At 50.0% G+C, this 14,428-nt stretch overlaps 4 protein-coding genes across 4 annotated transcripts; 3 read left to right on the top strand and 1 right to left on the bottom strand.

Moving 5' to 3' along the window:
• Positions 1–2,928: 2,928 nt before the first annotated feature.
• On the top strand, positions 2,929–6,360 carry TRV_01591 (uncharacterized protein; the record flags this gene model as incomplete). Its single annotated transcript, XM_003024195.1, has 1 exon — positions 2,929–6,360. The coding sequence occupies one exon, from the start codon at positions 2,929–2,931 to the stop codon at positions 6,358–6,360; it is 3,432 nt and encodes a 1,143-aa protein (XP_003024241.1).
• Positions 6,361–8,940: 2,580 nt separating this feature from the next.
• On the top strand, positions 8,941–10,701 carry TRV_01590 (aminopeptidase, putative; the record flags this gene model as incomplete). The annotated part of the gene is made up of 4 exons (XM_003024194.1): positions 8,941–9,045; positions 9,171–9,494; positions 9,577–9,860; positions 9,927–10,701. 4 exons carry the CDS (start codon positions 8,941–8,943, stop codon positions 10,699–10,701), a joined length of 1,488 nt encoding a protein of 495 aa, XP_003024240.1.
• Positions 10,702–10,943: 242 nt separating this feature from the next.
• TRV_01589 (uncharacterized protein) lies at positions 10,944–13,077 on the bottom strand (the record flags this gene model as incomplete). The annotated part of the gene is made up of 3 exons (XM_003024193.1): positions 10,944–12,267; positions 12,373–12,795; positions 12,902–13,077. The coding sequence occupies 3 exons, from the start codon at positions 13,075–13,077 to the stop codon at positions 10,944–10,946; spliced, it is 1,923 nt and encodes a 640-aa protein (XP_003024239.1).
• Positions 13,078–13,144: 67 nt separating this feature from the next.
• TRV_01588 (inorganic diphosphatase, putative) lies at positions 13,145–14,256 on the top strand (the record flags this gene model as incomplete). The annotated part of the gene is made up of 5 exons (XM_003024192.1): positions 13,145–13,321; positions 13,389–13,508; positions 13,583–13,956; positions 13,979–14,062; positions 14,121–14,256. The coding sequence occupies 5 exons, from the start codon at positions 13,145–13,147 to the stop codon at positions 14,254–14,256; spliced, it is 891 nt and encodes a 296-aa protein (XP_003024238.1).
• Between the last annotated feature and the right edge of the window lie 172 nt (positions 14,257–14,428).

Here is a 14,428-nt window from a genome sequence, read left to right as displayed (position 1 = left end):
GTCTTTGCGGGTATATAAACACTTCAATTTCCTCGACTTCTCCAACTTCTCCACGTTCCTTATTATTATCTGTCAAAGAATAACCTCGTCCTGACTGCACTTAAGGTCAGTATCTCTTCGACCTCAAGCATCAAGGACGGCATAACCATTGTTACATACATATTGTTAAATTGGTATTTTCCCAGATGGGAGGAATCCCGGCCTTCTTATCCAGTTAATGCGACTTATGATCGTGCTTGTGTTCTCGGTGGGACGAGAGGAACGTGTGCCAAATGCCGGCGTATGGGCCGTAGCTGCGGTTGCTTTCTATTGAGGTAAAGTGGCAAGCCAAAAGAAGCCCCAGATAACTGTGATCTTCTTCTCTGTGGCGTGTTTTCTTCTGCCTCTGGCTCAGCAGTGTCCAGTGGGCAAGCCAAAAGCAGTTGACGGCAAAATCCTGCTCTCTACTTCTACCTATGATTCCCAAACATTGCCACATATGGTTCTGTGCTAAGGAACTAACTGGTTCGTCATAGTTATGTAAAGATGCCACTGTCACCGGTGTCTTCTGCCCCATGCTCAAAAACCAGATACGGAGACACGAAATGCTGCTAGCGAACAACGATTCTATGCGTGGACTATGGTGAGGATTATCCTGGAACCTGATCTTGCGTGCTTTAAGGGCCAGGGTCAACTACTTCTGCCTGTGCTTCGGTCTCTGGAGTATCAGCAACTTCCCAGTCATATAATATCGTGGGTCCACGGCCTCCAAGCTTCGCACTGTGCAGCAAACTTTCAAGAACAAGCGCAGCGGGCACGCTCGTAAGGTTGCTTTCACCCAGGCAACTTCTGCCACCACTTCGACCCTGCCAGTGCCTTCCACTAGCAATGTCTCCGAGCATGCCTTACAGACCATCCTGCCTGCTCCAAAGGCCCGGTTTAACCCCCTACCTACATATCCCAAGCCAACTAAATGGGATGTAGAAGGACGAATCGCAGAGATCTAAGCAATAATTAACATCCCAGAAATAACTGAAGGCCAGAAAATAAACCTTCAAACTGCTATCAATCTATACTATAAGAAGAAACTCAAACTATTCGAATCCTACTGCTACTACAAGCCCCCTCTTTGGACCACTGCCCTGCCTCTGGCGGCCCGTCTGGATGAGTGCAGACTTATGTCAGAACGCTGGAAGTCTTCAAGCAGATGGCTGCCGCTGGGCTGCCCGTCTGCCTATACCTGGAGGGCGGTGACTTAGCCGCTGCCTACCTGGACGACGCAGCCGCCTAGGGCTTAAACACCAAGTACTGTTCCCTTTTGGGCCGTCCGCATCGTGGACATCCACCTGATGCCGCGTCTAAGGCTGTAAGTTTGTGTCAAAAACTTCAGCTCTGCCTACTATTAGTGTGGGCTCACTCCTTTTTAGTTAGTGGCATGGTGAGATTGAGAAACACTGAAGGGGTTTCTGGAAGACCAGGAATTGCTCTTATCCGAGCAAATATCTAAGAAAACCAAAGGAGATAATTAAAGGCGATGTCTAGGTATTTATGTTATCTGGAAATTCTAACCTGGTGCTCAACGACACCGGCAGTAGCTCGCTAAAGGTCTTCGATACAGACCTAGTCGAGCTGGACATCCCGAGTACCTACGTAGGTTATGGCCCACAAATCCCAATAAGTACTGTAGCCAGAGTAGTTTAAAGACAGAGTATCATAGTTAAAATATAGCTTCTGGACTCGCACTATAACCCTATTTTTAATTAGTTTTTTGAGAACGGTGTTATTGCTCTATTAGATTGAGGTATTAATCCACTCCTTAGGAAACTAGATAAGGGAACTCTTTTACTTCACAACAGCCCCTAGTAACACTCATTTATATGTCGCAAAGAAGAAGAATGGGATTATGCAGCAGCTTCCAGTAGTTTGGTTTCTGCAAACACATGATTTACATATGATTTATTACCATGATTCTGATTCGTTATACGTACAGCCACTTTACTTCCGTATTCTTGACTAGTAATCGTGCACCGCCGATAAGCTGTTTCCTTCAGATGCCAGCCATTACAGGTTATATATAGGTGTAGATGAGTGGCACCTTTCAGGCCCCTCTAACCGTAATATAGGCGCTCTTATCCGTAGCGATGACAAGATTCTTAGGTGATTTGCTACCTAGTGGTTTGTTGCCTGTTGCGGCATAGAAATGAGATTGGCTTGCATGAAGTTGCACGTTTGGGCATCGCAACCCCATCTCTAGAATTTCGCTTGAAAGCCCTGGATAAACTGAAGAACAGGAGAATTATACACGAGGTGTGTGTGAGCAGCTGCCCGCTTAGTAAAGCGATTAAACATTAAACGGCCAGGTAGAGCCCTGCATGGACAAGTCTGGTAAGTAGCACATATGAAGAAATGTCGAGACCTTAGGCCACAGGACCACGAGACGAAAAGGTCTATTGCCATATGTTCCCAGAGGAACATGAGCCGAGATAGTGCGAGTCGTGGACAGAAGAGTAATTTTTGACTCCCTTTTATCCTTTTAATATCTGTCCCAACACCGCGCTTTACTTTCCCTACTGTTACTTTAAGACGAAACTTTTTTGACTTTTATGTAACTATTTTGAACTCTACTCAAATTTTAAGCCGCGAACCTTAACCCTAAATTATATCACGTGATTATTGTGTTTGTCACGTGCCTTTTTTTTCTCGGCGATGGACATTTTTCTTAGGAACTTCCAAGATTGTATTCCGTACTGTTCTATGCTTTGCAACGAAATAAACCTGTTGCTACCTTTTTTCTATTTCTGATACTTGCTCTGTGTGAAGCATACTTGCGCCCGTCCGCCCCCTTGGCCCTTCCCTCAACCATCAAATACAGAATGCTCAGGGCACTATGGCAGTAGTCTACTGCAGCACGCTGCACTAGCCTCTTGACACTGAGGTAATTTAGCAAGCATGGAGGACCGCATTCCCGACACCCCTATACGAAATATGGCTGCAGCCCGCAGGGCTTTGAATATTGATCATGAGCCTGTCTCCATTACCCGTGAGACCCTAGAACAGGAAACAGTTGCCACAATTCCTCTCAATGGCGAGCACTCTATCCTTGCACCTACGCAACCAACCCAGCTCTTGACCCAGCCTACCCAAGTAGTTCAGCCTCCAAATCATTCGAAGGCCTCCCCTCAGCATGATGCCGTAGTTCAAGTGGCTGGCTCATCTCCTCTTGGGCCTTCACTACAGGGTGCGAACAGGAATTTTTCGGCTTCCATTGCACCGCCAGGAACCCATTTCCGACCTCCCGCTTTTTCAACGGGCCCAGTGAGGCGGACGCCAGTCATAGACCTTAGTGAAGACGATGGCCCTACATACCGTGGCGGCTCTTCGGATGACGATTTCTCAGCCGTGAGAACTACAGATATAAGGCCGTCTACGTTTGCAAAAGCTGCCCCTAGTCCGGAGAAAGATGGATATATCTCATCCCCCGTTTCAGCATCGGGAAACTCTTTGGCCAAATTTCGTGAAATCACTGCGGCTGCATTTTATAACCCAGATGGTACTAAAGGCCAAAAGCGATCCGCAGAGAATGCCAACATAACGAAAACGGGTGCTTCAGAAATGGTGAATAAACGAAATCGAACGACACCTCCAGCCCCAGACGATCACGGCTTTACACTGAACCAAATAGACGACTTTACATTAAGGGCAAAGGTACAGAGGTTATACTCGGTATACCCCAATAAATCCGTTCGGTTTTGTTTGGATACTCTCATGCAGCATCGGGGAAATTACCAACATGCCCTGGAGTACATTGCGAGCTTGGAAGAAAAGAGCTCGATAAACCTAATGTCTGAAGATGAACTAAGTTTAGATTGTAGCATACCACGGGTTTCCGCTGTCAAACAGCAAATCAAATCCAAAGGTCGAATTCAGGACAAATGGACATCCAGCCAACAACCTATCAATTCGCACCGAGAGTCAGAAGATAGACCACAAGCTCCACGCCGGCGTCTAATACGCGGCTCCAAATCACGCCAGGAATCGCCGGCGGACACCGCTGCATCTGACCAAGCAGCATCCCGTAAACTCCCTAAAAAGACTGTTGCCCGTGGAAAAGGACGACTAGCTTCACCGAGAATACCCCTTGAGGATGATTACTCTTCGGATTCAGAGGCCGAAAGTCTAAGTCCCGACGATGGATCACAGGAAGCAAAAGTATTGGGGTTTTTCAATGTTTGCTCTCCTGAAGATTTATCTGACATCGCGGAAATTACTGTTGACGTTGCAAATGAATTCATTTCACAAAGGCCATTCTCATCTCTGGCTTCTGCCCGATGTGTTTCCATCGAGCAATCCGATACGTCCGAAAAAGCTCCTGGAAACAAGAAGAAAACCTCAAAGAAAGCTTTAGGCGACAAAATAGTGGACAAATGCCTAGATATGTGGACAGGCTATGAGGCAGTTGATGCTCTAGTCGCTGAATGCGAGGCCCTCGGTAAGCCAATAGCAACGGAGATAAAGCGCTGGGGAGTCGACATATTCGGATCAAAACGGGACAGTGGCGAACTGGAAATAGTGTCTCTTGACAAGCCTTCCTCGGACGGGATCCAGGATTCTGGGATTGGAAGCCCATCCAGCCGTTGTTGTGCAAGTGAGGATGCGGATGACGTTAGAGATAAGTCCCGGGGTAGGAAATTTATATCCCAGCCTTCCATTATGAGTGACACCATAACGATGAAGGATTACCAAATTGTGGGAATCAACTGGCTCAAATTAATCTACGACCAGGGCCTTAGTTGTATCCTTGCTGATGACATGGGGCTGGGAAAGACATGCCAGGTCATTGCTTTCCTCTCTCACCTCCTTGAAGTTGGAGTTACTGGGCCCCATCTGGTCGTCGTCCCGGCCTCAACACTTGAGAACTGGCTTCGCGAGTTTTCACTCTTCTGTCCAAAACTGAAAACAATGCCATATTATGCAGGGCAAGCGGCTCGAGCAGAAATTCGAACTGAAATAGAAGACAACAGAGAGAATATCAATGTTGTCATTACTACTTATACCATTGCGAAAGCGAAGGTGGATGCAGCCTTTCTTCGATCCATGAACTTCAACGTCTGTGTTTATGATGAAGGCCACATGCTCAAAAGCAGCAAGTCTCAATTATACGAGAAACTTATTCGCATACCAGCGCAATTCCGCCTACTTCTCACGGGTACTCCGCTCCAAAACAATCTCCAGGAGCTAGCCTCACTGCTTGGATTCATTTTACCTTCAGTTTTCAGAGAACGGAAGGATGATCTTGAGTACATATTTAGGGCCAAGGCTAGAACAGTGGACGATACACATTCGGCCTTGCTATCTGCGCAACGGATTGCTCGGGCGAAATCCATGCTGATGCCATTTGTATTGCGACGAAAAAAGCATCAGGTGATTGACCTGCCCGCTAAAACTTCCCGTGTTGAATACTGCGAAATGAATGAATCTCAAAAGGAGATTTATCATAGCGAGATTGAGTCGGTGAAACAACATATAGCCGACCGAGCGGCGGGGAAGAAATTGACAAGGAACAAGTCGTCTAATATACTCATGAAACTACGACAGGCAGCAATTCACCCACTCTTCTCCCGTCGGGTATATGATGACAAGACGCTAAGTCGAATATCAAAGGCATGCTTGAAAGACGAGAAGTGGACGCATTCCGATCCTGATCAAATTTACGTTGAATTACGCGAATACAATGACTTTGAATGCCATACTCTCTGTACGGGTAGCCCCGCCGCACTTGGTAAATTTGCCCTTAAGAATAAGGAATGGATGAATTCTGGAAAAGTTGATAAGCTTTGCGAGCTCCTGGATAATTATATCGCAAATGGCGACCGGATTCTAGTTTTCTCCCAGTTTACAATGGTCATGGACATCCTTGAACAGGTTCTCGAGACTCAGAAGATCAAATTCTTCCGACTCGACGGGAAAACTAGCGTTGAAGACCGCCAGTCCATCCTTGATGCCTTTCATGAGCAAGTGGACATCCCGGTGTTCATGCTGTCAACAAAGGCCGGTGGTGCAGGGATCAACTTGGCCTGCGCTAACAAAGTGATAATATTCGACTCGAGCTTTAATCCACAGGAAGACATTCAGGCAGAAAACCGTGCGCACCGCGTCGGCCAGACCCGTGAAGTCGAGGTTGTACGCCTTGTGACAAGAGGGACCATTGAGGAACAGATCCATGCTCTCGGACAAACCAAGCTAGCCCTGGACCAGAGAGTGGCAGGGGAAGATGGAGGCGCACAGTTCGGCGGAAAACGGGACGATGAAAGCCTCAAGGCCGTGGAGGAACTGGTCATGTCGACCCTTGACTTAGAGCAAGCGCCAGAAGAAGTCTCTTAATATCATCCCATGCATTTTATCTTTTACTATCTTGCACCATCTTGCACAGCCGGCCATCTCTTTTCTTACTTATTCCCCCCCGCTTCTCCAAAGGAAATAGCACATAGAATACTCCCCATTTTGACTCCGCCTAGAATAGAGACCACTTTCCTCGCTTTCTTTTTCTCCGGATTGAAGAATGCTCATGTGAGACGGCTGGCGATACCCCTGGTTAATATCGGTTCTTCTCATCATCTCCATTATCATTGTTGTCTTGGGCAAAACTTCCACCTGGTTTGCTGCGTGGTCATCCAATCAGCAGCCTAACTATCACTGGTATCCGGCTCCCTCCCTCCGTTAGAGTTAACTCGAGTCCAAAAATGCCACTTAGCTGTGTTCCTGGCCTTCCTGAACCTTCTAGCTGAAGATAATCAGGGCCTAAAATGCTATGAAAATAGATAACTGTATACGTCCGAGAGTCTATTCCCCATAGTTGGACACTGACCAAGCGTGTTGTCAGGCCGACATCAGAATCTTCCAAAAGACATTCCCACGATGCAGCCAAGCAATGTCTCGCCTCAATGGCGCCGGTCCAATGTACCAAGAGTAGATGTAGAGGCCACAGAGAAGCCTCTTAGATGGCCGGTAAGACATACCTTTTTCAGCCGTGTCAACGATATAAGACCGGAATATTAGTCTGTGAGTAAGTATGGCTTCCTTCTTAGCTTCTTAGCTCGTTTATTACCCCTGGCTGCAGATTTCTTATATCGCACCTTTTATACGGAGAATACATCTTGTCTAAATGTAGGGACGGGATGTTTTAACGGAGATCCTCGGGAAAGCCGTTTTGGGACACATCTTTGACGTCCTCTCAACTTCCACACCAACAACAATAATAATATCTTGAGCGACGGCAGACAACACCAACGACAAAAGTGACAGGGAAGCCGTATGCATGCCACAGTTAATCTATCCCTGGTCATATGAGAATCCACTGGCCGATAGTTATGCTTATGTACTCCGCTTTCAGGATTAGTTGTTGCCTCCGCTGTTGTTCTACCCCAGAGCCATGCCTGTGGCGGGAACAGCGTTATCTCTCTCGCCCACTTCGCTTCGACCCAAGCAAGGGCATCAACCCATGGCATCCGTATAGGATAGTTGTTATGGGAAAAGATCATCCGACTGTAGCCTTTTCGAGTGGATCTGGCAGGTCCAGGAATCCTCCTCGACCATGGGCATGGGATAAGTCAAGTCAAGCAAGACTTTCTCCGCCATGACAGCAGCTCACAGATGGTGATACAAGGCGAAAGGCAATACGGGAAGAGCTCATTATACCTGTTCAAGGATTGGGGGTGACAAGATCTCGATCCTCTCGGCATGCTCTCCAGGAAGAGTTAAGTTAAAAATATCAATGACATCCCCTCCAATAGTGTCCCTTTTTGACAAGAAGTTCCAGCACTCGCCATATCCCTGCGTGCTTCTCGTGATGGTCACAGGCCTGCAATAAAACAAAATTCCGGACCAAGGACGACGAAGAGAGCAAAGGAAATTGCTATCTTTTGCCTCTCCGCCGGCGTCTCCATACTTATTTACACTTGGAAGACCAAGTCATGCCGCTTCTTACTTCGTCTTGTTTCCGCTGTTAGTATTTCCGGCTCCGGGGATATTTGTTTCTTTGGGGTAAATGGAACCTCCTGGCCTTGGCGGCTGTGGGGAGCAGCGAATTTCATCCCGAGGTCAACAGACTTATACGAGATCGAGACAAAATGCCCAGATATCTAAGTGCTTCTAGACGACTTGCAGAAGACAACCAGTTGTTGAGAGGCAGAGAAAGATTCCAAGGGAAAACACAGACGGAGATACTAGGTCACTCCCTGGCGGCTCTAGTTGTGACTCTTACCTACACGAAATGATGGAGGATACATGCTCTCCTGCTGATGATACAGATGGGCAAATCCATTGCACCGTTATCTCGCTCTGTGAGACCCCTTCCTGCCAAGGAAGCTAGACAGCTGAAGCGAGTTGGGAAGGCATGATAGGGAAGATCCCTGCCTGCAGGGATCGACAGCGGAAGAAAATCAACTTTGCATGGGGACTTTAGCTGGGAAGATGCCTGGCCTGCAATGCAAGTTATACGCTCGCCTGAGTCCAGCTCAGCAATTGACTTGCGGGGGAAGGGGCGGGGATAAGCAGACAAGCCTCAGCTTTCCACGCAGGACGTAGTGCCAGATTCCTGTGAGATATTCACCCCGAAGGAAGCAAAGTTTGGGCTCTGCTCTGGGTTCTTGGGATGCACATCCATGTGCTCAGATAGCGAAATCACGAACAACCGGCAGGTTGCGGCCATGATCATGGGAAATTGGTCCCGCATGAAGCCGAGCGAAATTGCATGATAGGATAAGAGGAAGAGGTACGGGTTGATGGGAATAAGATACCTTTTGGCCTCAGTATATTAAGTCGGCTGGTATATATTAACCAGTGTCAGACCCAACCTTTCGAGGAGATCGGCAGGATCTTCGACAGAGAGGAATTCCCATATCAAGCCTCCTTCTCCCCAGGTTGCCCTTCTCCCTTCGTTTAGCAGAGCACAGCATATTCACCATGAAGTCGCAACTGTTGAGCCTGGCCGTGGCCGTCACAACCATCTCCCAGGGCGTTGTTGGTCAAGAGCCCTTCGGATGGCCTTTCAAGCCTATGGTCACTCAGGTGAGTTGCTCTCAACAGATCGATCGATCAATCTACCCCTTCGCCCCTGTCACCTATAACTCCACTGCAGAACAAAAAATCACAATGTTCCTTGGAAATTCTTATGTGCTGATCTATATGTATAGGATGACCTGCAAAACAAGATTAAGCTCAAGGATATCATGGCAGGCGTCGAGAAGCTGCAAAGCATTTCTGATGCTCATCCTGAAAAGAACCGAGTGTTTGGTGGTAATGGCCACAAGGACACTGTCGAGTGGATCTACAATGAGATCAAAGCCACTGGCTACTACGATGTGAAGAAGCAGGAGCAGGTACACCTGTGGTCTCACGCCGAGGCCACTGTTAGTGCCAATGGCAAGGACCTCAAGGCCAGCGCCATGTCCTACAGCCCTCCTGCCAGCAAGATCATGGCTGAGCTTGTCGTTGCCAAGAACAATGGCTGCAATGCTGTATGTGCCATACACTTTCTATACGTCACATTCTCTCTAGAATGAAGAGCACGGGAGAGCTAACTTAAATTTTTGCATACAGACTGATTACCCAGAGAACACTCAGGGCAAGATCGTCCTCGTTGAGCGTGGCGTCTGCAGCTTCGGCGAGAAGTCTTCTCAGGCTGGTGATGCAAAGGCTGCTGGTGCCATTGTCTACAACAACGTCCCCGGATCCCTTGCTGGAACTCTTGGTGGCCTTGACAAGCGCCATGTCCCAACCGCTGGTCTTTCCCAGGAGGATGGAAAGAACCTTGCTACCCTCATTGCATCTGGCAAGGTTGATGTCACCATGAATGTTATCAGTCTGTTTGAGAACCGAACCACGTAAGTAACTCAGCGCCATTTCCAGTATCAATTGCCACGGGTATATACTAATTCAGTATCTCATAGCTGGAACGTCATTGCTGAGACCAAGGGAGGAGACCATAACAACGTTATCATGCTCGGTGCTCACTCCGACTCCGTCGATGCCGGCCCTGGTATCAACGACAACGGCTCGGGCTCCATTGGTATCATGACCGTTGCCAAAGCCCTTACCAACTTCAAGCTCAACAACGCCGTTCGCTTTGCCTGGTGGACCGCTGAGGAATTCGGTCTCCTTGGAAGCACCTTCTACGTCAACAGCCTCGATGACCGTGAGCTGCACAAAGTCAAGCTGTACCTCAACTTCGACATGATCGGCTCTCCCAACTTCGCCAACCAGATCTACGACGGTGACGGTTCGGCCTACAACATGACCGGCCCCGCTGGCTCTGCTGAAATTGAGTACCTGTTCGAGAAGTTCTTTGACGACCAGGGTATCCCACACCAGCCCACTGCCTTTACCGGCCGATCCGACTACTCTGCTTTCATCAAGCGCAACGTCCCCGCTGGCGGTCTTTTCACTGGTGCTGAGGTCGTCAAGACCCCCGAGCAAGTTAAGCTGTTCGGTGGTGAGGCCGGCGTTGCATATGACAAGAACTACCATGGCAAGGGCGATACTGTTGCCAACATCAACAAGGGAGCTATCTTCCTTAACACTCGAGCAATCGCCTACTCTGTCGCCGAGTATGCTCGATCCCTCAAGGGATTCCCAACCCGCCCAAAGACTGGCAAGCGTGACGTCAACCCCCAGTATTCTAAGATGCCTGGTGGTGGTTGCGGACACCACACTGTCTTCATGTAAAGAGATGTTTTCATGTTAATGTTACCAGCTTATGATGATGATAGCTTTAGAAATATATATACCATTTTTAATTTATGTTCTGAGCTTTGTTGCAAGTATTGGGAGTTTTAAAAGTACATTATCATTGTTGTAGTTCTAAATGTTAGAAAGTAAGTTTTACCGTGGTTGATGCTCCGTCCCCTAAACGCCGGCTGTGTAGAGTGAAGATGCAGAAAAGCGAAAAGCGTCCACCGACGAAATGTTTATGCGGTGATTTGGTTGTTGAGGGTATCACCTCTTAATACATTCGAATCCAGCGGAATGTCAACCTCTTTAGTAGTAGTGGTAGTAGTAGTAGCAGTAATAGGAGTAGAAGTAGCTGAAGCAAGGAGAGCTGGGCCAAGGAGCTCTGCACTGCGCTGCAGGCCAGCCTCGGTCCTGTCCGAAATGCCGAGTATGACATCAATCTTGTTTGCAGCAGGGAGCAGGTCGTTAAACCCCAAGAGGGTGCAGCAGTGTGTATATGTCCGTGCAGACTTGACAGCTTGAGCGACCTTGTCCTTGCCGGGCAAGAATATATTTAGAAGATACTTTGTATTGCCCCATTTATTCTCGCACTCCATGGCAACAGCGACGTACTCATGCGCCAGCTCACGCCAGGAGACACATCCACCATCTGCAGCACTGCGGAAGCAGGAGAAGTTTGACTCTGCTGAGGTAGCTATCATGGCCCCGTCAACGTCGTACTGGCTCATGAGCTCGAGGGCATGGTCTCTGGACTTGACGTCTCCATTCATAAGGCATGCCACGCCCGCGGAGCGACAGATGGAGGCTATCATGGGCAGCTGGTCTCGGATAGCGGCCTCGCGGGGCCGCATGGGTGTGGTGCGGCAGTGGACGGTAAGTCCCGTGATACCAGTTGCGCAGAGGGCGGTGACTAGGCGTTCGGTGTCCTTGGGGTCCTTGAGAAGGCGTATTTTGACGGAGATACCAATCTGCCAGGGCCGGCCTACCTCGCGCACAAGTGCTTCAAGGATCGAAACGAGCTTGTCTGGGGTCTGCAGGAGGGCGGCACCCATGCCTCCAAGGGTGCTGAAGGGTTTTGGGCATCCGGCGTTGACATCGATGCCAGAGACATCGTCGGCGATTACTTTGGCTGCCTCGACGGCGAGTTCTGGCGAGGCGGTGCCCAGCTGGAAGACGAGCTTGCCCTTTTCCCTGGCGGGATCGATGCGGTAGATGACGGAGACCTTGTCTTTCGCATCTGGGCCCGGGTGGGAGGGCACGCGAGTGAACTCGACGGTGTTGTTGCGAGGGTTGATGCGTCTGACGGCGCCGATGAGGGAGCGGTCGATGGTTTCGGGGCCCCAGACGAGGTCTGCGCCGTACTTCAGCGAGACGAGACGTGAAGGCAGCTCGCCGGAGCGCACCATGGGCGCGAGGACGATTTTCCCACGATAGTCGACTCCATTTTTCGGGATGGGCACTCTGGCCTGAGACGCGACCGACGACGATCCCAGGGCCATGACGGAGCGGACCAGCCTGTTCATATCATTGTCTGCCGTTTTTCCTGGGCTGTCGTCTGGTCTGGCTGATTATCTGGCTGGCTATCAGTGACTGATCTCTAATTCTCTTTTTTGGTGAGCGGAGTTTTTTCCCTGTGGACGGCGTTAAGATTTATCATCGGCTTACCTAATCACGGCATCTAGACCGGGAAAATCTCCAACGGCAGAGAGCGAGAAGCGCCAGGAACACCAAGGAACCCGCCAGAGCGCAGCAGCAGCCAAAGAACGACGCAGAAGGGGGATTCTGCAGCGAGAGAAAAGGGTATCAGGAGACGCAAGAGCATCAATTGAGCCTAGGGAGACGTGTTTTGGCTTTGAAACCGTCGCAAGACTCATCCCAGCAGCGATCCTTGCGTGCAGAATCACGACATCAGCACTCGGCATTGAGGCCGTCGAGAGCAGTTCAATTGAGGGCCAACTAGACTCGGGCCGTGTATTCAGGCCCTCTCGGGGTCGCAATAGCCATCGATCTCGTTGCCGTTGCCATCGCCGTCGCCGCTGTTGACATCCATTGCTGTCGTTGCCGTTGTCGTTGTCGCTGTCGTTTTTGCTGTGGAAGCCAAAAAGAGAGAGTGAAAGCGGTGACTGCCCCTGGGCGTCTGAGGATGGCCGGCAGAATCGCCCCCACAATCTCCGATTCTGCCCTCGCCGCTTACTCGTCTGGCCGCAACTCCTGCGTCGCTTGCTTGTCCCGCTTCACCTCCTCCTCCTCCTCCTCCTTTTCTTCTGCCTCTCCTGCTTCTTCTTCTTCTTCTTCTTCTTCTTCTTCTTCTTCTTCTCTCTTCTTCAGGTCTCCAGCTCTCTCACCATCCAGACTGGCGCCAGCAAGCATCAGTCGAACAGCCCTAGTCTCACGGCACCTGTCTACTTCTTCGTCTTCGTCGTCGACCAGCAGCAAGATGGCTTACACCGTCCGCAACGTCGGCGCCCTCAACACCCTCGAGTGGCGGGCCTACATCGAGAAGGATGGCGTCCCAATCTCGCCCTTCCACGACATTCCTCTCTACGCCAACGAGCAGAAGACCATCCTCAACATGATCGTCGAGATTCCTCGCTGGACCAACGCTAAGCAGGAGGTTTGTCCCGCTTCTCTCCATGGAGGGGCAACCAGCCGTATACTCACCACTCACTGACCGAGGGCAGATCTCCAAAGACGACTTCCTGAACCCCATCAAGCAGGACACCAAGAAGGGCAAACTGCGTTTCGTCCGCAACTGCTTCCCCCACAAGGGCTACCTCTGGAACTACGGTGCCTTCCCACGAGTGAGTGCGCCCTCCAAGCCATGCATCAGGGTGAAGAGAGGGGGGAACAGATAAGCTAATACCGACTCGAACAGACCTGGGAAGACCCCAATGTCGTCCACCCCGAGACCAAGGCCAAGGGAGACAACGACCCTCTCGACGTCTGCGAGATCGGCGAGCTCGTCGGCTACCCCGGCCAGGTCAAGCAGGTCAAGGTCCTCGGCGTCATGGCCCTGCTCGACGAGGAGGAGACCGACTGGAAGATCATCGTCATCGACGTCAACGATCCTCTTGCTCCCAAGCTCAATGACATCGAGGATGTCGAACGCCACCTCCCTGGCCTCCTCAGAGCCACCAACGAGTGGTTCCGTATCTACAAGATCCCAGACGGCAAGCCAGAGAACCAGTTCGCCTTCTCCGGCGAATGCAAGAACTCCAAGTATGTCTCCTCTCTCTCTTATCTCATCATGTAAGTATACTGACCGGTGTAGGTACGCCATGGATGTTGTCCACGAGTGTGCTGAGGCCTGGGAGAAGCTCATGTCCGGCCAGTCCCCCGCTGGCGGCATCTCTCTGTAAGTTGCGTCCTTACTCTTTCCAAACCACATATATATCACCTACTAACAGATACAGCTGCAACTCCACCCTCGAGAACAACCGTGCTGATCCCTCCAAGGTCGAGGCCATCCCATGTGCCTCCAACCTGCCACCTGCCCCTATCGACGGCAGCATTGACAAGTGGTTCTTCATCTCTGGTGCCGCTGTCTAAATGCTCTCTACCCGTCCAATGACTCACTTTCAAGTCCTGCAGGAGGCGGTCTCTGTTTCATGCCGTAGATGTTCATAGATAAAATGGGACAGGGCCCACGGGCACCCCAGCTATTTACTTGATCATGTCCACTCATTGTATCTAGCCATTCAATAAATGAAGAAAAAAAAAT

Source organism: Trichophyton verrucosum (assembly GCF_000151505.1).
Source record: "Trichophyton verrucosum HKI 0517 chromosome Unknown contig00122_1.f1.exp, whole genome shotgun sequence".
NCBI lineage: Eukaryota > Fungi > Ascomycota > Eurotiomycetes > Onygenales > Arthrodermataceae > Trichophyton > Trichophyton verrucosum.
This window is presented reverse-complemented; position numbering and strand designations above follow the sequence as displayed.